Source organism: Nylanderia fulva, unplaced genomic scaffold (assembly GCF_048542155.1).
Source record: "Nylanderia fulva isolate GAGA-0341 unplaced genomic scaffold, ASM4854215v1 Scaffold11, whole genome shotgun sequence".
In the NCBI taxonomy this organism is placed as follows: Eukaryota; Metazoa; Arthropoda; class Insecta; order Hymenoptera; family Formicidae; genus Nylanderia; species Nylanderia fulva.
The window spans coordinates 418315-441328 of record NW_028189302.1 but is presented as its reverse complement, the minus strand read 5'-3'; the positions used below and the strand labels follow the sequence as shown (position 1 = coordinate 441328).

Sequence of the window (23014 nt, the reverse complement as noted above, 5' to 3'; positions counted from 1 at the left end):
GTACAAAGTGCGGAGATGGATTTCCCCTTTCCAAGAAACATTTTGAAGCAGAGTAAACGAATGAAGAGTCATCCTATAATATCCGAGTTGAGAGCGGCTAAACAAACTTCTCACACATGCCAGAAGAAATGGAAAGAAACTGTAATGCGATTCCCCCCGACGTTTGCTCCATTATATTCTGCACTTAGACGTAATATTTATACAGCTTCAGCTATCCGATTCTTACTGAAGCGATTTACTGCGTATATATCTCGTGCGTTCGCTGAAACTAAATCTTTCTTCTCTTTTAGGATATTAATTGTCATACTAAAATAATTATATTCTCATTTGAAGGATATCATATTTATTTTTTAAATATCCTGTTTCTAAAATAAACGCCAAAAGAATTCTCTTATCTTAAGAGGAAAATTCCCTAAAGACTTAGTATCAGACATTCTTAATTTATAAAAATGTAGACAAGTGGGATTTTTATGTTTTCACATGAACAAAAGAGTTCATTATATTTTACAGTCCATAAAAAACAGATATCTCAGATAGCACCATTTTCAAAATGCACTAATAAGACATCCATTAATAAATCTTTAAGACGCCTTTAAGAAATCTTATATGATATCTTAAAGACATCTTAAAAACATCTTAAAGATGTCTTATGGGTGCATTTTGCACATGATGCTATCTGGAATATTATATATAGAATCAGTACAAGGCATGATACTAGGATAAACTATTAAATTAGGTTATATTAGATTACACGTCAACTTATCCGTGAAATAACACTTTCCTTAAATAACACTTCTTATAAATCGCTCGCATCTTCTTTTTGCGAAGCAATTAATTTATTAACTTTCTCCATTCTTCTAATAAACTACAACCAGCATTATAAGTTGCAACAGGATATCCAGTAATAATCATCCTACTTATCATGTGCAGGCAGAGCGGGTTAAACCGAGTAGGAAAGTTCTCTACCATTTTGCAATCTTCGCAATAATTAATGAGAAATTAATTGAAAAAGATCGGCCCCCAACAGCCCACATAAAAACCATTAAAATTCCTAGACATATGTATTATCCAATATAGAATTAATACAAGGCATGAAACTAAGATCCTGAACAGTTAAATTAGGTTATGTTAGATTACACGTTACTTATTCGTGAAACACTTCTCTTAAATCGCTCGCATCTTCTTTTTGCGAAACAATTAACTTATTACCTTTATCCATTCTTCTAATAATATAAACCAGCATTATAAGTTGCAACAGGATATCCAGTAATAATCATCTTACTTATCATGTGCAGGCAGAGCGGGTTAAACCGAGTAGAAAAACTTTCTACCATTTTGCAATCTTCGCAATAATTAATGAGAAATTAATTGAAAAAGATCGGCCCCCAACAGCCCACATAAAAACCATTAAAATTCCTAGACATATGTATTATCCAATATAGAATTAATACAAGGCATGAAACTAAGATCCTGAACAGTGAAATTAGGTTATGTTAGATTACACGTTACTTATTCGTGAAACACTTCTCTTAAATCGCTCGTATCTTCTTTTTGCGAAACAATTAACTTATTACCTTTATCCATTCTTCTAATAAATTAAAACCAGCATTATAAGTTGCAACAGGATATCCAGTAATAATCATCCTACTTATCATGTGCAGGCAGAGCGGGTTAAACCGAGTAGGAAAATTCTCTACCATTTTGCAATCTTCGCAATAATTAATGAGAAATTACATAAAAAAGATCGGCCCCCAACAGCCCACACAAAAACCATTAAAATTCCTAGACATATCCCAGATAGCACCATGTCCAAAATGCACCCATAAGACATCTTTAAGATGTTTTCAAGATGTCTTTGGGATATCATATCATAAGATTTCTTAAAGATGTCTTAAAGATTTCTTAATGATGACTTATGTGTGCATTTTAGACATGGTGCTATCTGGGATGTATTATCTAATATAGAATTAATACAAGGCATGAAACTAAGATCCTGAACAGTTAAATTAGGTTATGTTAGATTACACGTTACTTATTTGTGAAACACTTCTCTTAAATCGCTCGCATCTTCTTTTTGCGAAACAATTAACTTATTACCTTTATCCATTCTTCTAATAAATTAAAACCAGCATTATAAGTTGCAACAGAATATCCAGTAATAATCATCCTACTTATCATGTGCAGGCAGAGCGGGTTAAACCGAGTAGAAAAACTTTCTACCATTTTGCAATCTTCGCAATAATTAATGAGAAATTAATTGAAAAAGATCGACCAATCCGCGCGAGGATAAGCGCGCGACGAAAAGCCCGATGTTACTATGCGTGCGACAAAGTGTTGGGATTAATAATCAAGTTTAATTATGTACTGCGCCTAGCATCCGTGTAACGGTGGGATGTCGCTTATATTCGCGCGGATTGGTCGATCTTTTTAATTAATTTCTCATTAATTATTGCGAAAATCGCAAAACGATAAAGGACTTTCCTACTCGGTTTAACCTGCTTTACCCGCACATCGGATTATCATCAGACATTTTGTATAATCATATATACATTGCTGCCATATCACCATATTACGTCAACTGTTCGTATATAAAAAACTGTTTATTACTATCAAGGAATATATTCTTAATTTTAGAGGATACGCTTTAATACGACAATACAATTTTTTTGATGCAATTAATATAGATATTAATTCTCTCCCTTTTAACAAGAATTTCAACAATAATTTAACAGTTCCGAATGGGATACATTTTTGCTTAACGAGGAACAAAAGGGAAAGAGATAAATAATAAAAAATTAATATTAATAAAAAGAGACGCAATAAATAATAACAGACTTTAATATTAAAGTATTATATAATGATAAAAAATTAATATTAATAATAATAATAATATAAATCCTAAATCACAAGAAGGCGTAAAGAGCCAAACGCGGATGTTGAAAATAAACCGTGCACAAGGCAACGTATTATTCTCGGTGTACTAACCAAGACTTGAAAATTGAAATAATCTCTTACTTGAAATTCTAATTTGAATAATAATAATAATAATAATTTAGAATTAATAATTTATTTTAATATTTGCAGTACGCGAAATACAAGATTGCGAGAGCTCTTTAATTCGATCGCGTGTATCTTTGGAATCGCGCGATAAAGCAATTTATTTCTTGATTACATTTTCGTTGAGCACGTTATCGATATTGGGAGCCTCGATTCCGCGAGCCCGATTACGCGAGAGAGATTCTATAAATTGCCATTAAAATCACCGCGTGTCTGTTATTTCCAGGTAGCGGCGAGCCGTGGCTGAAAAGCGAAAAGTACGTCGAACTCGATACGGAAGCTCTGTTGCCCTGCGTCCTGAAATCACCGCAATGCGAGGGTCTGCACAGCATCAAGTGGTACCGCGGACCCACGAGGATTTTCATTTTCAGCGAGGACGCCGGAATTATACGCGGCAGTAACGACATCGCTGCCAGGTAATTAAAGTATTACATTGACTGTGAATGCATAATGGCAAGCGATGCTTTCCGCTCGCGAACTTGAGTTAATTGAGCGACTCTCTCTCTCTCTCTCTCTTGCATATTTTAAAGAAAGCGGGATGATAAATTTCTCGATATGCTTCGTCTGTGGCGCGCGTTGCGATATGAATTTATCAAAATTACCTTCCAGTACCTACATTATCATTGTAATGCAAAACTAAAAGCGAATAAAAAAATGCAAGTAAAAAAATTTTTAGTTTTTTGTTTCTATTTTTTTATATATTTACTGAAGGTAGCCCAAAGTGGGATCAAAACTATATATAGTTTTAAACTGATGAATAATAAAGAAATAAATTTAATTGACCAATACTAGCACAAATTGGTCGATTAAATTTACTTTTTGATTTTTCTACTAGCGATTTAAAAATTTAACTACTAATAAATATAATGTCTAAACTTATTTAAAATTTTTTTTACTTATTCTTTATTTTACATTTGATTCTTAAATAAAATTAAATAAAATTAATAAATAATTAAATAAAAATAAAATAAATTAAATAATAGAAATAATTTGATTTCAGCTTATTATTTATAGATTGTTTCATAAATTTCAAAATTTGTACACAATTTTTACCATAATGCTCATTTAGAGAATGTAATTTTATAGAAGTCTAGAAAATTTCTGAAGGTATTACATATTATCTCCTCGTTAAAATTCCCGGAATTTCTTTCCTTTTCTCCAAACGGCGTTAAAAGTACTATAACAGTACTATTTATGCGATTTAGCGACGCGTTATTTTTTTTAACTGTTTATCGCGCGGTTTTGGTACCTTTAGCGTTTCCACAGAATTGTAACTATCACGATTATGTCCAGATTCATCACCCTGTAATTGCGTTTTGTGGTTTACACTGTCTATATTTGGGAAAGTCGACTGTGAGCCTTGCAGTTTCAATGTGTGCTGCTTGTTAAACAAATATGTTACCTAACTTGCATATTTCGAGCGTGAAGAACTTTCACGATTTTGGAAACTATCACAAACACTCAATAATGTCCGATTAGCCATTATCTCGACAATTGATTCGTTATTATTTACTTTAGCACACGAAATCATTGTCACGTCGTATTTATCGACACACTGTGAACATGCTTTCAAAATACGTGTAAATGCGGATACAGCAATAAACAAAGAATTAATAAATTAATTTATATTACTGTCAGAATATAATTAAATACACAATTTAATATTAATTTAATAACGAGGCAAAGTTTTATACTATAGTATAGAATTATAATTCTATATTACATATATTGTGCATTATAATTCTAGTCTATTATTATAAGTTATAATTCTAATTGTTATATAATGTTTCAAAATATAATGTACAATAGAATGCTTAAGAAAAGTTATTAATAACAAAAATAATTTAATTAATTATTTAACGTTGAGAAAAATCTGTAAAATAAACACGAAAATAATAAATATAATAATAATAATATAATATTGAATAAAAATAGTAATAAAAAACATATTGACTAATCTTTAATCAATTACATTGACATCAGCCAAATCATTATTTAAATTTTCTTATGGATTCATTTTTTCTTAGTTTTAATTAATGAAATGTTTACTATAAAAATTTAAAATAGAATCTTTATAATAGCCATATGTCAATCCAAACTTTGTTTTAGTTTATTTATAATAATCGTTTTTTTACTACTATTTATATTTAATATTATTATTATTTACTTCTAATCAAACTTTAAAGAATGTAAAAATATATGATTTAACAATGTAAGTATAATAAATTTATCAGTATTAAATTTTTAATTTCAATTTTAACTTTTGATTACATATTTCTTAAATGTATAGTTGAAAGAAAAATAGGAAAATTTCATCATTTACGTAATCAATGGGATTTTTCGCGCAAGCAACCTACTCGATTTAGTGACATGATTAACACCATCAACGGAAAAGCGTATCACAGATTAGCCGTTAATAGACGGAAGCTTCTATTCAATTAGCACCCTTCAACAGCCATTATCGTTCTTTCTTTTCCGCTTCGCGTGCATATTCTGGCTTGGCAACACTTGGTTTTTTTTTTATTTTGTGGGGAACGAAAGTATTAGCGGCAACAACAGTTTTCACGTAAGAGAGGAAGAAAGAGAGAATAAAAAAATTCCGACAATATACGGTAGAAAATATTCGTTATACACTTGTACACACGTGACTGCACTTTTTTGTGGGAACGAAAGTATTAGCAGCAACAATTGTTTTAACGTTCGGAGAGAGAATAAGAGAATTCCTACAATAACGCGAGAGAAAATATTCGGCATGCATTTCATTTGTTTGGCAGTATATGCACTCTCTATGTCGAAAAATAACGAAGTCATTTGCAGTGATATAAAGAGAAGGCGGTTGACGAGTGTATAAATTTTTTTGCAATTTTTTTTAAATATAACCTTAATATTGTTATATGATTATTTGCTTTTTAATTTTTCAGTAAATCGTACGTGAAGTAGAAAATGAAGTTTTTATTCGCAGATTTGTACTTTTTATTCTCTTCCGAGAGATATGTTACTTTTGTTTAGTAAATTTATTCAATACATTTTCGGCAAATTTTTATTTAATATAAATAAATATTTAATAAATATTTAATAAATTATTTAATAAATTATGTAATAAATATTTATTATTTAATAAATAAATATTTAATAAATTTTATTTAATACATTTTTATTTAATTTTTTTTTTACTTATGAGATAAAATATTTTATTGTCGATATATTATTTTATGCTATTGTATTCAAACTAATTTTCTCTAATTTCAACTACAGTTCAATACAATTTAATACAGTAATTTCACAGAAGCCTCGCTTCTCTATTTGCTATTATGGGCTCTTTGATACATTTTGCGGCAAAGATCTTTCATAGAGAAAGCGTTCTCTGTGACAAGCACTAAATTTCTGTTGCAACATATTCCCTCTAGGTCTCTCAAAGCCTTTAATGAAATGTTACAATGCAATGCTGGTATTGTCAAACGCGATATTTGAATTATAGCGCGTTTTGTGTAATTGGAAATAAATACTTGATTAAACTGACGTGTTACGTAAACAGTAAATAAATAATACTCTGGCTTTATCTATTCATTATGTAATTCTATTATAAATTAATGTTTATGTTAAATATTAATTTTATATGTATACTGTGTATTAAATATTAGTATATTATATTAATTACATTATATAGAATATTAATTAAGTATAACTTGCATATAAAATTTAATAATCTTGATTTTTTAAGATATACAATATACGTATTCATGTTATACAAAATACACAATAATTAAATTAATGTATTATAATAATTAAATTAATGTATATTCTATATAATTACATAATAATTAAATTAATGTATATTCTATACAATACAACATTGTAATACACATTTTTCTCTTGTTCGTGTATAAATATTATTATCGATAAAACTGTGTGGCTAAATAATTAATTATTACTTTTAAAAAATTATAAAATAGATATTGTAAAATTTATTTAAAGTTTTTGCTTGTTAGAGCAGAACGTTTAAGCTTTCCTTTTTATTCGCATAAATTTGTTTACTTTATATAGATTAATTGAGATAAAATCTGTTCCTGTACGTCGTTCGTTATAGAGAAGCTTAATATCCAGTAATTATATTCGTGAATTATATACATTTACACTTCATTTATTCCATCAGGCTTGTTATGTAGAAAAGTTATACATATATATATATATATATATATGCAATAAACACAAACTCATGCGTAAAAATTTCCATTTAATTGCAATACCTCAATTTAGTGAATACTCCAGTTTAATGAAAGCGTAAAGCGCCTTTCATCAATTCGATTTCGTAGCAAATTATATATATAAAATGTATTTGTAATTTAAGATAAAATCGCAGTACGCATAAATTGTGGCACGCGTTCAAAGGAAAATTATTATTTTTTGTCGATATGAGTACCACAGTGTTTGCAATTATCTAAATAAATTTATACAGATGATCATCTAGATGACACTTTGGCGTCATCTTATCTTTATATAAATAATAAAAATATGTATTATCTGCATCTTAGATTTAAAAAAAATATCATTTTCACTAAATTATCTAAAATAATTTTGGTTTAGAATTATATAAAAATATTACTTAAATAGTAGAATTTAAGGAGTAAGCGATAAAAATTTATAAATAAAAATATGGGTATATTTTTATATACCTTTATTTATAATTTACATTTTTTTATAATTGTGTTTACATAAGCGATTTAAAAATTATTGTCTAGATGAATCGCCATATATAATTTTATCTTTTATCTATATATATTTAATATATAAAATCATCTTTGAACTTACACATTTTAATCTCATCTTTATCTAGTTAATTTTTAAATCATCTAAGCACAACACTGACCGTAGTAGTATAATAGAATATATCGTAAAAAAATTATATACTGGTGAAATACACAATATGGCATCGTTAGATCTTTGTCAATAAATAATAAAAAATAAAATAATTCGACTCACATTTCGACTATTCTTCTTCTCGGCGTATTCTGAATTCCTCGTCGGCCTCATTTTTTCTGTAAAAAACCAACCTCTGTCCTTGTAGAAAAAGTTTCGAAACACTTGCAGTCGCGTTACTTTTCACATTTTCGACGCGTTCCGGTATGAAATACGAGAACAAGAATCGAGAGAGCTTATTCGCGCGCGAATAAAACCTAACCTAACCATCAAAGATATAACAATAACAGTATGGCGGCACGATTCTTGTCGCAGTCGACCAGCGATTTTCACGAAAATTACGAGCCTAGTTTATTGCATAACAATACTTCGATATTGAGCAATCAGGAGAAAGAGATTCTCAAATTTTGCACTTTGACGAACGGATTTTTGAATACAACATTGAAGTTTTTTTACGACGTAATATTTATAATATATGGCGCCGTTTACGAACCGCTTGAGTTATTCATCCGTGAGTAAATTACTTTATTAATTATATTAATTGACACGTGCTTGTGTGTGACATTTGTACTATATTTATATTAATTGAAATATTCTATTTGATGAAACAAGAGCATTATTTCCATTATTACATCAAACGATTATTACGCTCTATTATTATCGTGTTGACGATTCGTGTGTAATTATTAATTTTTTTTGTTATATGCATAATAATATTATACATATTTTATGCGTAAAACACGATATAAGTCACATCTGCAAATTAAAATTGTCGATTTCTTCATTTGTTATGCTTTTATAATTAAAATTTAAAATATTATATATAATATATAAAATATATATATATATATATATAATATAAAATATTATATATGTATATATAAAATGTATAATATATGAATAAAATATATAAATAAAATAATATATAAAATACATGTATATATTATTTATATATATATGTATTAAAATTATATATGACAAATTATATGGACACAATAAATTCCGTTCTCCTCCTACGAGCTCTATTTCCAGAAGATATAACTTGAATCAAAACCTCAAATCAAATTTTAGTTTTAAATCAGAAATAGGCTTGGATTAGATTATTAGATTTTATTTTCTGGAAGCGGAGCCTCTCGTAAGGAGAGAGAGGACGGAACCTATACTGTAATTTTTTTTCTACTTTAGAGCGACAATTTTAATTTACAGATTCGTGTTTTAGGCATAAAAGTACACGATGTTGTAAAGTTTCAACAAAATTAGAGAGGACAGAGCTCTCCTTCAGTATATTATTCACAATATACTCTCATAAAGTTAATGTGAAATATACGTCCTTTCTTTGTGAGATATTTTATAATATGGTACGCTATTATCCAGATTAGTTGGAATCCGGATTTGAATCTCGACATTACATATATGTCGTATTACATTACTGTATGTATGCGATTTTGTTATAAGATTCACTAAGAATAAAGAATATACTATAACTGCATATTTTCAACAAGTAACAACAAATGTGAATTTAATATTCTTTATAACACGCTTATGAATTTGATATAAAGAATTAATATTATATATATATATATATATATATATATATATATTATGATAAAATATAATATATTAATTTTATTATATAAAAAAATAATTAATAATAAATTGCATACACAGTTCAATATAATCTCAACTTTTTTAACGTATAAAATATATATTTATTATACAATAATAAAATTAATTAATATTTTACATAATATATTATACAAAATGCATTTATTTTAGAAACACACGCGATTCTATAAATTTTTGTTGATGCAAATATATCATTGAAAAAAACTGTATATCTATATACAATATTATTTCTAGCAATTAATAGCAAACAATTGTTATACTGTGCAGAACAATTATTATACTGTGCAGAAAAGTATTAAGGCATGATTATCGAAAATTAAATGTTTTATAAGATATTTTACATTTTTTGTCAAAAAATTGTTATAAAGCTTCAAATCTTTATAACTCAAAGAGTACTCCATGAAAAAACACTTTAGTATTATAGAGTTTTGGAAAGCTGTTGAGCTAACTTACAAGAATATGTAATGAAAAATAGGTAGTTTCATTTAAGAAATTGTAATTGAGCTTCACGTAACCTTCAAATGATTTTCCAAGGTCAAATTAATGGCATCATCTTATGTTCCTCTCAAAACCATACAATTTTTGTCTAAAAGGTTTTTCTCTGAAATGCTTAGTCTTTAAAGAAAAGGTGTGTACGGGTGGTCTGGGACATCCTGCATTTAAAAAAAGACTTGATTAGAAGATGTCGTTCCTAAAATACCTATCTCCTGCTTCAATAACGTCGATAGCTTAATTACACGCGAGCTCGCAAGGGGAGTTTCATGCGGCATGATTAGCGGTCCAACTAACACATTGTCGTACCAACAATGCGCTAATGACGCCGTAAACTGTCTGTCGGTCAAACAACACGCCGAAATGTCGATTGGCTCGCGTGTTCTGGCCTGCATCTCATACCAACGCAGAACTCGCGATCTGTATAAAAACAATAATTCGTCACACACGCGCGATGCGCTTTATTTGAAAAGCGAGAAATAAAAGCGGCTGCATTACAGTGATATATTATTGAAAATTATTTCAATCCGATATTCTGAATTTGGATTTGGGGGAATAATATATTGTTATGTATATATCACATATAACAGAGATGTGCAAAATGGGTATCCAAATCTATTTAAAATAGAAAATACAAAATAGAATCATTTTCCAAGGGGATCCTAATTGGTCTACATTATCGACTAAACCGATTATATTTTTCCACAATCGAGAAGTTTTTATTGCGTTAATAGAATAACAAATTCTTTTCCACGATTAAAGTACGTACAGAAACAAAGTGGGAACCTACCGATTTTATGTTAAAAACAAGAAAAAATTTGAAAACTAAAATTTCTTTATCGAATTTTGTCGTCAGGTCGAAAGAATAATTGTTTAATATAAAAGTTTTGCTGTTTGTACGTACAAAATAAGATAGGTTCTAACTAGAAATTGAATAAAGAAGTATGAGTAAACTTTTAGATATAAGTTTAGAAGCCTAATAAATAAGAAAACGGTGCAGAAAATTTTCACGCATATGTGTTGTAGATATACGTGCATATGTTTAGATATGTGTGGTGCTAATCTATCGGAGTTTGGTCGTTACTCCAGCATCCTCTTAAAAAATGCAAAATGTTCTGTTTTTTAGACACATATAAAATTAGAATTGGAAAATTGTCATGTTTAAAATAAAAATAAGTTTTTTATATCTTTATATTTTTATTTTGCATTTTTACTTTTTTAAATTCTTATTTTTAAAATAAAAATAAGTTTTTTATATCTTTATATTTTTATTTTGCATTTTTACTTTTTTAAATCCTTATTTTTAAAATAAAAATAAGTTTTTTATATCTTTATATTTTTATTTTGCATTTTTACTTTTTTAATCCTTATTTTTTACTATTATTTCTTATACTTAAATACTTATTTAAAAAAATAGTATTAGTTGCAAATTGCAATTTTATTTAATCAATTGTTAAATATGTTTTTCTTGCAATTGATTATCTCAATATTTTAGCAGAAAATTATTAATGTAAGATTATAGAAAAATAATAAAAACATCTTACAAAATTTTCTTATTTTATGTCAAAATAAAATATCTCGTAAATTATTCATTTTTCATGCAATTATTCTACTTTAACATTTTTTTACGCCAAATATTACGAGGAATCAATTTATGTAAAAAGATTATGGTAGTTCCATTTAAGAAAATAATAAATCCGAAATATCAGAAATGTCTTCACCCCAGAAAAATTATTATTAACATATTATGACTCTGATACTACATCATTTTCGTAATTAGAATATTTTGGTATATCTAAAAATAGCTGAGATATCCAAATGAACAGACTTACTACTACATCCTATATATAGTAAATAGTAGATGTGTATGTATATATATCGAATGTGTTTTAAAAGAGAATCGCTATTTCCCTCGTTACTTTGAATAAAGTACTCTCGTATGCTTGCTATTTTACGAAAAAGAAAAGAGAAAAAGACTCATCTAAATTATTTCGACTGTTCTTTCGCAATGCTCGTTCTAGTGAAGTGTCTTTGTATCTTAACGTAACGGCGGTTGTGAGCAATCAACTTGATGGAGATGTAAATTGTATCGAGTTACGGCGAGATTCAATAGAGACGTTGAATGTACCGACTTACGTACTTATGTATGTCTATGGAACACATTCAACGTCTATTGACAGAATATCGAGCACTACCCATGTGTATATACCCATATACATTGACTCCGTGCATCTGCCCTCGCCATTTACGACATATAAATGACGAGACCTTCGACACATCTCTTTATACATTAATACTCACAAAGCTGCCGTCACGTTTTGATCACGAGTATTTAAGGAATTTCTCAAGCGCTGTATTAAGGGAATACTGCCGTTGTTCTGTTTTACCGATTTTAAGTTAGGTTCACTTTTTTTATTGAATATACAGATTGAAAAATCCTCCACAATGAAAGTACTCATATAATAATAAATAGGGAGCGCTGTCCGGCAACTAATTTTTGCTGTTTTATGCCTCGACATCGATTCCGTACGCAAATATACATACATAATTACTTCAAGTACGAATCTTTTGATACAGGCTTTTAATCTCATTTTTATTCTTTCTGTATTATTCTTTAATTCATGTCATCTCTATTGAGAGCGCCATATTTTGTGCACAAATAAACTGCAGAACTTTTGTATTAAATAAATATTGTTATGAGCTGATGCAAGAGGCCGATAAAAGACTGTAATTTTTTAACTTTTATTTATTACAGCGCTCCCCGTTCATTATTATCAGTACTTTAATTGTGGAGAAGGATTTTTCAATCTATATAGCCAATAAAAAGAAAAGCCCTTGAACTCAAAGTCGGTAAAACAGTCATGGTCAGCATCCCTTTAAGAATATGATTTTTATTTAGATTTTTTAAGAAAAAACTATGATGCACTATTTACCAATCATTTTTGAGAAATCAATGTTTAAAAATTAAAATTTTTTTAAATATACTATAGACAACACAAGTACGCTCTTTGCGTACTCCTTCGATATCATTTCTATTGTTTATTTTACAACTGTCAAATTGTTAATCTTCGTAATGACAGTTGCTTAATGCTATGACCATGATTTTAATTTGCCGAATTTCTATTTTGTACATAATTTTAATTTTCCAAATTTCTATTATATGTATAATTTTAGTTCGCTAAATTTCTATTATGTACATAATTTTAATTCCCGAATTTCTATTATGTACTAATTTTTAATTCCCAAATTTCTATTATGTATATAATTTTAATTTATTGAATTTCTATTATGTACGTAATTTTAATTTGCCGAATTTTTATTGTATTGTTTGAGAACTATTTTGTATATGCGTATCTTTTTATACATTTTTTCTTTTTGTTTAGTTTAATCAAATATAATTACGTGCACGAAGCGAAGCTATATGGTATTCTTTGATAATAAAACCTTGAAAATTGTAATGCATGTATAAAATTATTATCGCAATGCATGCATCGCAATTTTTGAGATTTCATTATCAAAGAATAATATAACTTCGCTTTGTGTGCGTAATTATATTCGGTTAGATTGAACAAAATAATATATATATATATATAAAATTTGAAAAATACAATTCAATAATTTTCATGATTAAAAAATAATGCAGGTATAATTGATGCTATAATATATTATATTAAACAGTTTTATATATATATATATAAGCTTTTAAAAATCTATATCTCGAAAACTATTGTATTAATTGCGACGTATTGTGGCATATTTGCGTCATTCTTCTTCTGATAAAAAAATTCGAAGAAAATGCTCTATAAAATTGAGGAAAAAACATTCTGACCGAATTCTTTATGTATAAAAATTATATAATTATTTCAGTCATATTCGATGATTATTAGACCTCGTTAATATATCGAAAATGTAATACGCATGTTCATGCATACATATGCATTGTATATAAATATATAACATGTGTAGATAATATGTAAATAGAATCAAAGCGAATAGTGTGCGTTATAATGACGATAACATCGCCACCTTATCGTCGTAAATGGATTACAGTTGCTCAGTTGGGATAACGAGCAGATTAATCTCATTGATTGCCCGATTCATTATCCGGTGTTAATCGCAATTTGAGATTGACATTACGTGAGGTCATTATACTTGCGTCGGCATTAACCATATATTCCCGGCATAATATCTGCGCGATCGTCATTAATAAAGCGCTCAAACAATCGACGTGTGTTCGCGATCGATGGAAACTGTATATTATAATTATCAACGCCAACATTAATTAATACAAAAATTAAATCGACCTATTATAGCGAGTGAGCAAATTGTAATCGCACCTTTGTTATACATACATTAAAAAATGACAGCTGATTAGTTACAGCATATTCCTATGGGACACTTTGTATGTTATACTTGGCGAAATGCTTTTGTCTGAAATTAAAAATTAATTGAATAAATATTTCTTCATTTTTTATTACACGATTTGCTTGCTATAATTGCAAGTTTATTCAACTTTCCACATTCATTGTATTAATTATTTAAACATTTAAACGTTATGAAAATTTTATGGATACAAAAATGGAAAATTATTATTTAATGTTTAAATCAAGGGAAACATCGGATTTTTAAAGCTTTATATGTTTAGATAAGATTATTTTAGGAAATAAAAATTGAATAAATCATGTGGTTTATACAGACTTCTAGCTGTAATAATAAATAAAGAAAACTTTTTCGATAATATAATCCTTTTTTTTAATGGAAATGTATAAATAATAATTTCCAATATTGAACGCACAACTCATTAACTTTATAAAGACTAGATTATTGAAAAAGAATATTAATTTTATTTTATTAAAATTATTTATTTTACTATACATAAAAAATTAAAATAAAATATTTTTTAAGAAAACGTTAAAAATAGAACATAAATTAAATTACAATTTGAACAGAAAATGCACATGAATTATAAAATAATACAAAATTTAAAATCATAATGACAGATTACATTTTAAATTAAAGTTACATATTTGTAAATATTAATGTCTGGGAATATATTAAATAAGGATTTCATGGAAGAAAAATGGCTGTTTTGAATGGGAATCTAAAAATTTACAAAAATTTTTTATTAATAAAATTAAAATTAAAATTTATAACTTAATAATTTTTTTAGATAGATAAAAATTAAACTAATTTATATTAATAAACTGATTACTTTGCGCACTTTTACAATTAGACTAATGTCATATTGTAAAAAAGAGAAGCAATTAAGACAATTTTCAAGAAAGTGCAGCATTTATCAGTAGAGAAATACAAGTGGTACGATATTAAGCATAGTTTTCTTACTCTTACGTGAGAGTGTACATCGCATATTTCTTGTTTTAATTTTCAAATCATCTGATAAACGCCGTTACTAATGTTTCAGGGCCGACATAGAATATTCGGCGAATTCGTCGAAAACGTATCTAAGGATACCCAAGGTTCAGCTAGAGGACGAGGGTCTCTATAAGTGCGAAGCTACTTATCTTGCGGTCAACCGAGAGTGCAACAACGTGCAGCACATTATACTTAATATCACGGGTAAGCTACATTCACATTATGCAATATGCTACACCAGATTAACATTTTTTTCGGACTAAATTTACATTTTTATCAAATTGAACACAATTAGAATATTGAAATTTATACCTTTAAAAATATGTAAGAAGAAGATACTGAGGTATGCGACGACCATGAACTCTCTCGCGGCATTTTATACGAAGTATATCAAGATTTTTCGGATAATTCATAGAGAGGGAGAGAGAGAGAGAAAGAGAAAGACAGAGTAATACCGAAAGATTTATCGGAGCCATTTCAAGAAAACTTTTCGCCTAACGTTGTCGTGAATTACATTCGATATTTTTAACCATATGATCTCTGTTTGTTACGTAATCTCTGCAATATATATTACATTGTCAGAAATGATCGATAAGCAATAAAAATTATCCTTTTATATTTTCGGAAATGTTTGTGCGCGTTTATATTATTTATTTATTTATCATTATTTGGTTAAGTTTGACATTTGATGTTTCCCAAAAATAATATTGTACGATTATCTATTATCATCTATTTCTCTGACATATTGTATGACATATCATATAATGGTGAAAATAATCCAAATCGGCACATTGCGCGTCAATAAATCAGATGTTTATTTCACACTAACGGTTACACATGATCGTTCTCGCCAATATTTCAATTTTACACGATACTTCCGAACGATGGACAACTCGTTACGGATGACCCTTTTACGGGATTAGCAAGCAACGATGTGTTTCGTCTCTATCTCTCTTTCTCCTCTCTTGAAGCACTTTCGTATTTCAAAGATAGAGGTGTCATTTACATTTTGCAGTCACTTTGCGATCAAATATCAATGGCTTTCTCCGATTTAAGCTAAACATTTTTTATTATATGTATATGTATATGTATATGTATATGCTTATACATATATAATTTATTTTTTAATATATTTTATTAATTATTTTATTATTATTATTTCATATTACAATATATTATTTTATTAATTTATTTTATAATATATTTTATTAATTGTCTTATTATTATTTTCTTTTTATATTATTATTATTTTATTATAATATATGTATTTTATTAATATATTATATTAATTATATTCGCTATATATAAATTTATACGATATGTCAGAGATATAGATGGTAATAGATAATCGTACAATTTATTATATACAAGGTAATTTTTTATATTATTATTCGGTTAAATTTGACATTTGAGGTTTCTCAAAATAATAGTACGATTATCTATTATACCATCTATTTCTCTGACATATCGTATGACATCATATAATGATGCAAATAATGTAGGATATCTATTTTAATCTATAAATCAAAATATCGTAGAAAGCGACTTTGAGTTAAAAAATTAAACATATAAATGTTAAAACTCGCAAAAAATTCGATAGATGAAAACATCTTAGAGATTTCAAAATCGTCTCTATTTTTTAAATGGAAGTATGTATATTAATTTTTTTTACATAAATTAATTCCTCGCAATATTCGGCATAAAAAGTTATAAAGATGGACTGACCGAAAAGTGAATAATTTATAATCAAAATTAAATGACTGCAATCCCAATCTAGACGTAGCAATTTTATTATAATAATTGGAGCAACGTTTATATGTAATATAAAAATAATCAAATGCACAGACCAGGGTTGCTTAAAATATTTTACAAAATTATTCCAAGTGCTTAGTTTGTAACACATCGATCGAGGAATATAAAAGAGCACACTCCAAGTAAGTCAATTTTCGCTGCAAGCTGAGTAACCACGGGTTGCGATCTTGGTTAAATCCATGTCAAATTATACATCGATAGCTCAAGTTAGACCCAATGACTTCCCAACTCGACCAAGAGTTAATATCGACGAGTTGAGTAGACAAGTTAGACTCTATCTTTCTCTCTCTCTCTCTTTCTCCTTCGCCGGCGTATATTGTATAATAATCTCACGTATTCGGAAGAAGTGCCATCACTTGGTGATTCTACATTTCTCGCTTTAACATTTATGTCAATGTTATGGGAACGCATTACTACAAATCCGTTTAAAAGATTTCACTACATAGTCATCGCTGACGCGAAACATTATTTAATCAGGTTAATGCGTCGTAATCACTCTGTGTCCCGCGGTTTACCCCTCTGCTAACTTATCCTGCATTAAATCTGTATGAAACTGAAATTCTTGGGAATTAAGGAACGGCGTCGGAGAAATCTCAGGCAATTACGGAGCACTCAAATATTTAATATCCATATACAATATGTATGCGTCTTACGCAACGCAATCTGAGCCCGTCTGCAAATTCTATGTGTGACAATTTCTCGAGACCCGGGAAAAAAATTTTTATATATAAATAATTGTATAATTATACATATAATCGTAAAATTATATGTAAAATATGTATGTCTATTTTTATATATAATTATATAAATTTATATATAAATTGTAAGGGTTCATATTTATCATATCATATCATCATGTAATTATGTCAAATTATATATGAAACATATATATTTATACATATAAAGAAATACTTATTTATTATATATATATATATATATATATATATATAAAGAAATATTTATTTATTATATATATATATATATATATATATATATAAATTTATATAATTATATATAAAAACACTTTTACCTAATTATGTATAGACATATTTCATATATAATTTTGCAATTATATGTATAATTTTATATATTTCTATATAATTTTATATTGTTATATATAAAAAAATGTTTAAATTAATTTAAATATTAATTAGAAAGTATACATAATAAGAAGCACAAGTGCACATTTTATATAGCCTTGGATAAAAGTATAAGACACAGTTTTAATTGCAGTAACATTAAACAAAATAAAGAATTAAAAAATTGTTAATTTCTTAAAATAAACATTAAATTTTAGACAACTATTGTTTTTTTATTTCATACCTCTATTATATGCTTATTGCAATTAAAAATGATAATTTTAATATTTCTCTTCAAAGCTGTATTAATATATTTTTACTTGAGATATTATAATAATAATTATACAATCAGTATAAATGTGATAAAAACATTTTAATTTTTAATAAATGCTTCTTATTAAATTATATGTTAAATTAATGAGTAATGCAAAAAAAATTATTTTCGTCAAATATTATTCAAGCTTTTTCTCCCATAACTGTCAGAAGAGACATTAGCGTCGGAAGGAGCATTAGTGGTTCCTAATTATCCCGCACAGAGTTATAGGATTAATTGCGCTATTAAGTAAGTCCGTAATAAAACTTCCATTTAAATTTTCGATAAGGATAGATTCCCTTCTAAATTCATCAGGGAAAATCTTCCTTCTGCCAACTACGAGCTTTTTGATGCATCATCCGTTTAAATGCTTTCATTCACATCTATTCATCTTTCTTGTGATTTATATATGTATATATAAAATATAAAGATACATAAATTATTTATTAGACGATTCATTAATAAGCACTTGTTGCGTAGATATGTTACAAACACAATATCATTAAATTAAACAAAATTAAACTTAATTAAAATTTAATTCAATGTTTTCTAGAACAAATTTATTATTGCGAAATTAAGAATAGAAAAGAAAATGTGATTATAATATTAAAATATAATTATAATGAAAGATATTAAAGCATGAATTCAAATCTATAGAAAAAAAGGGTTAAAATATGACAATTAATATAATTTTTATTTTATTATTAATTTTATTTTTATTTTATTTTATTATTATATATTGAACAATTTATATTTGTTTACAAAAAAGTTTATTTATTAAGTGTATTCACTATTTGTGTTTTCTCATTACAGTAAAAAGATATAATTAAATTAAAAAATTTTTTTGTTATTATTGCATATAAATACAAAAATATAAATAAAATAGATATTTATTTCTTTATCTTAATTATAAAGGTTAAGTTAATTAAAAATTAATTGAAATCTTGCAATAACCTTTTTTTCATTCCAAATTTTAAAATTATTTGATCTTATAACACGTTCTATTTTCTCATTAATATATCTTATTGTAATAACTTTTCTAGATTTATTAAACAATGTTTAAACCATCTGTTCACGGTTTATTTGAACTATAAACTACATTTTATATTAAACCATACATTGAAAAAACAATAAACTGTGTTTTATTATCTCTAAAATATATCGTCTCCAAATATTTTATAATACAATAAAATAAAAATTATATTAATTTTCATATTTTAACCTCTTTTTCTATAGATTTTGAATTCATGCTCTAATATATTTTATTATAATTATATTTTAATATTATAATTACATTTTTTTTATATTTTTAATTTCGCAATAATAAATTTATGTTCTAGAAAACATTGAGTTAAATTTTAATTAAGTTTAATTTTGTTTAATTTAATAATATTATATTTGTATCATTTCTGCATTTTTCGCGTAATTGTTTGTGAGATTAAATAAGATGCAAAGTGACATGAAATCTTAATTATAAATTATTGTTTTGTTGCAATTGTTACACGGACAATAATTATTTTTTTTATATTTAGAGTCAAATATAAAAAATATATTTTGTATAACGATTTTTCATTCAACTTTTCGATGATTTAAATATAATTTGGATTGAAAATAATCGAATCGCAGAATCGAGTAAAATAAGAATATGCTCACATACATACATTAATTACATCTAATAAATAAATCATTTAACTTTATGCTTTAAAATACTTACATACATAATTTAATGTATACGTATTATATATAATATATACATAAATTTGTGAGAACAGTTTAACCAAATAATTCTTAGATAAATATAGAATTTTTCCTTTTAGCAAGAACTTAATTAGACGCCATTTGTTTTCTTACTTTATTATTTTACCTTTAAATATTAATCAAGTCTCAAGTATTTTATTAAGATAAAGTAAGCTTGAAAAAATAATTCAGACATAATGTTCTTCAAGATTAATTTCTCTTGGAAAAAATCTTTTATATAACTAAATTCTTTCTAACTTATAATATTTGTTAAAAAATTATGCATATTTTTTACGTGATATTCGATAAACATATATACAGGGTGTTAAAAAATTACACCGACAACCTTTGAAGGGAAAAAGAACACTCAAAATAAATACTTTTTGTTAGTATTAATTTTCTCTACAAGAGAAGTTTAGTTACAATATTAAATGAAATATATGAGTTTGTGAATTTTCAGCTTGTCACATTTGTATTAAAGTTAATGAAGGAATTTTCGAGCATTTACTGTAAAAAGAATAAATTACTTTTATATATTTGTTCCGTGTGTTTTGTTTAAAATTAAAATATAATTTAATTTTTCTTCCACTTATATGTTTGTATATTGCTTAAGTCACAAATTCCTATTTCATATCATGTAGTATTAAGAGGATGCTACCGTAGTTCTGTTTTACTGACTTTAAGTTAGGTTAGGTTCACTTTTTATTGAATATATACTGATTGAAAAATCCTTCGCAATAAAAGTACTGTTAATAATGAATAGGGAGCGCTGTTCTGCAACTAATTTTTGTTGTTTCATGCTTTGACATCGATTCCGCACACAAATATATACGTAATTAAATGCATACATAATTAATTCAAGTGCGATTCTTTTGATACAGGCTTTTAATCTCATTTTTATCACTTCTGTATTATTCTTTCATGTCATCTCTATTGGAAGCGCTATATTTTGTGCACAAATAAACTGCAGAACTTTTGTATTAAATAAGTATAGTTATGAGCTGATGCAAGAGGCCGATAAAAAAGCTGTAATTTTTTAACTTTTATTGTTTCTTTATACGAAATTACAGCGCTCCGTTTATTATTATCAGTACTTTAATTGTGGAGAAGGATTTTTTAATCTGTGTATAGCCAATAAAAAAAAAGCTCTTGAACTCAAAGTCGGTATAACAGACATGGTCAGCATTCCCTTAAAACTAAAAACATTATAGAAAAAAATAGTATCAAGAAAAAATGTTTAATTCGATGTTCTATTTTTCTTCAAAAATTTGTCAGTTAAATTTTGTAAACACCCTGTATATACAGAAGTTTATGAAGAATAAGACAATCTCTGGAGCGGTTTATTCAGTAAATGTGGAGAGATTTTCCGCGAGCCGTCATCGCGACAGACGTGAATAGAATGTGTATGTTACCTATTGTATATGTACGAGATTCTGGCTACTGATCTGTCTTCTTTACTGTCATGCGCCATGCCTCGTGATATCACAGCAAGTTAAACGAGTAGGGCGAAGTTTTCAAGTATAATCGCGGCATAGTACTTATATACACACACGAGCATAAGCGATATTCGGAAACTTTCATCCCCCATTATGAAAGATGATATTGTTCTCGTCTGCTTCTTCCATACACAAGAGTGCCTCGGCGGCAATTAATTTTGAGATTTTGATCTACTTAAAGAGATAAACTTCTTGCACACTTTCTCTAAAATTTATCAATTTTCTAGTGAAAATTAAGCCATCCCATCGATTTAAATTTTTCATCGTTATCATTATTGTATTTTAATTTCATTAATAATTATTAGATAATTATAAAATAGAATTATTATTAAATATATATTATAATATAATTTAATAATAATGTAATATAATATAATATAGTATAATATAATATAGTATAATATAATATAATATAATATAACATAATATAATATAATATAACAAAATATAATATAATTATAATTATAAAATTTATAATTATAAAATAAATAATTACAAAATAATTATTAAATAATAATTATTAAAAATAATTATTAAATAATAACTATAAAATAAAGTAAAAAGGACCAAAATGTGCAGAAGAAAGGAAGGAGTTTCATCGTCAATTTTCATCACGACAATTTTTTTAAAATAAGAACGTCTTTCTTTCGTGCAGTCGTGTACAGAGATTCTCTTCGACTTTTTCTTTTTTATCGTTTTGATTGCACAGCCAATTGAAACACGAACGAAACGCGAAAGAACTTGGGAAAAGTTGCTCTTGATGCATAAGTGATCGCGACCCCAATTTGTCGAACTTAAACCGCTGCCTTGCGAATTTATATATCGAACCGCTCTTCCGGAAGGACGTGCGTTGAATACTGTCACGGAAACATGTAACATCGCCACCGTTTTATTTTGGCTATTTTATAGAAGAAAATAAAGTGCCCTGATATCTCGAGTGTCACGTACCAGAGATATACATAATCTTTCAACAAATGTATTACAAGTTAGATGAAACGAAGATATCTTTTTTTTCCCAAGCTAGTAGAACATCGCGTTTCGATTCGACTTTCCAGCTTACTTCATCTTAATAAACCACCTGAGACTTGATTAATATTTAAGGATGAAATAAT

At 27.1% G+C, this 23014-nt stretch overlaps 1 protein-coding gene across 6 annotated transcripts in view; it reads left to right on the top strand.

Annotated features, from left to right (window-relative positions):
- nrm (neuromusculin) overlaps positions 1-23014 on the top strand; it is a 267044-nt gene that overhangs the window by 158989 nt on the left and 85041 nt on the right. For all 6 annotated transcript variants that reach the window (XM_029310733.2, XM_029310734.2, XM_085486117.1 and 3 more), the window contains 2 exons: positions 3284-3473; positions 15515-15669. In XM_029310733.2, coding sequence (XP_029166566.2) covers positions 3284-3473; positions 15515-15669 — 345 coding nt within the window. The remainder of the gene's footprint in view (positions 1-3283; positions 3474-15514; positions 15670-23014) is intronic.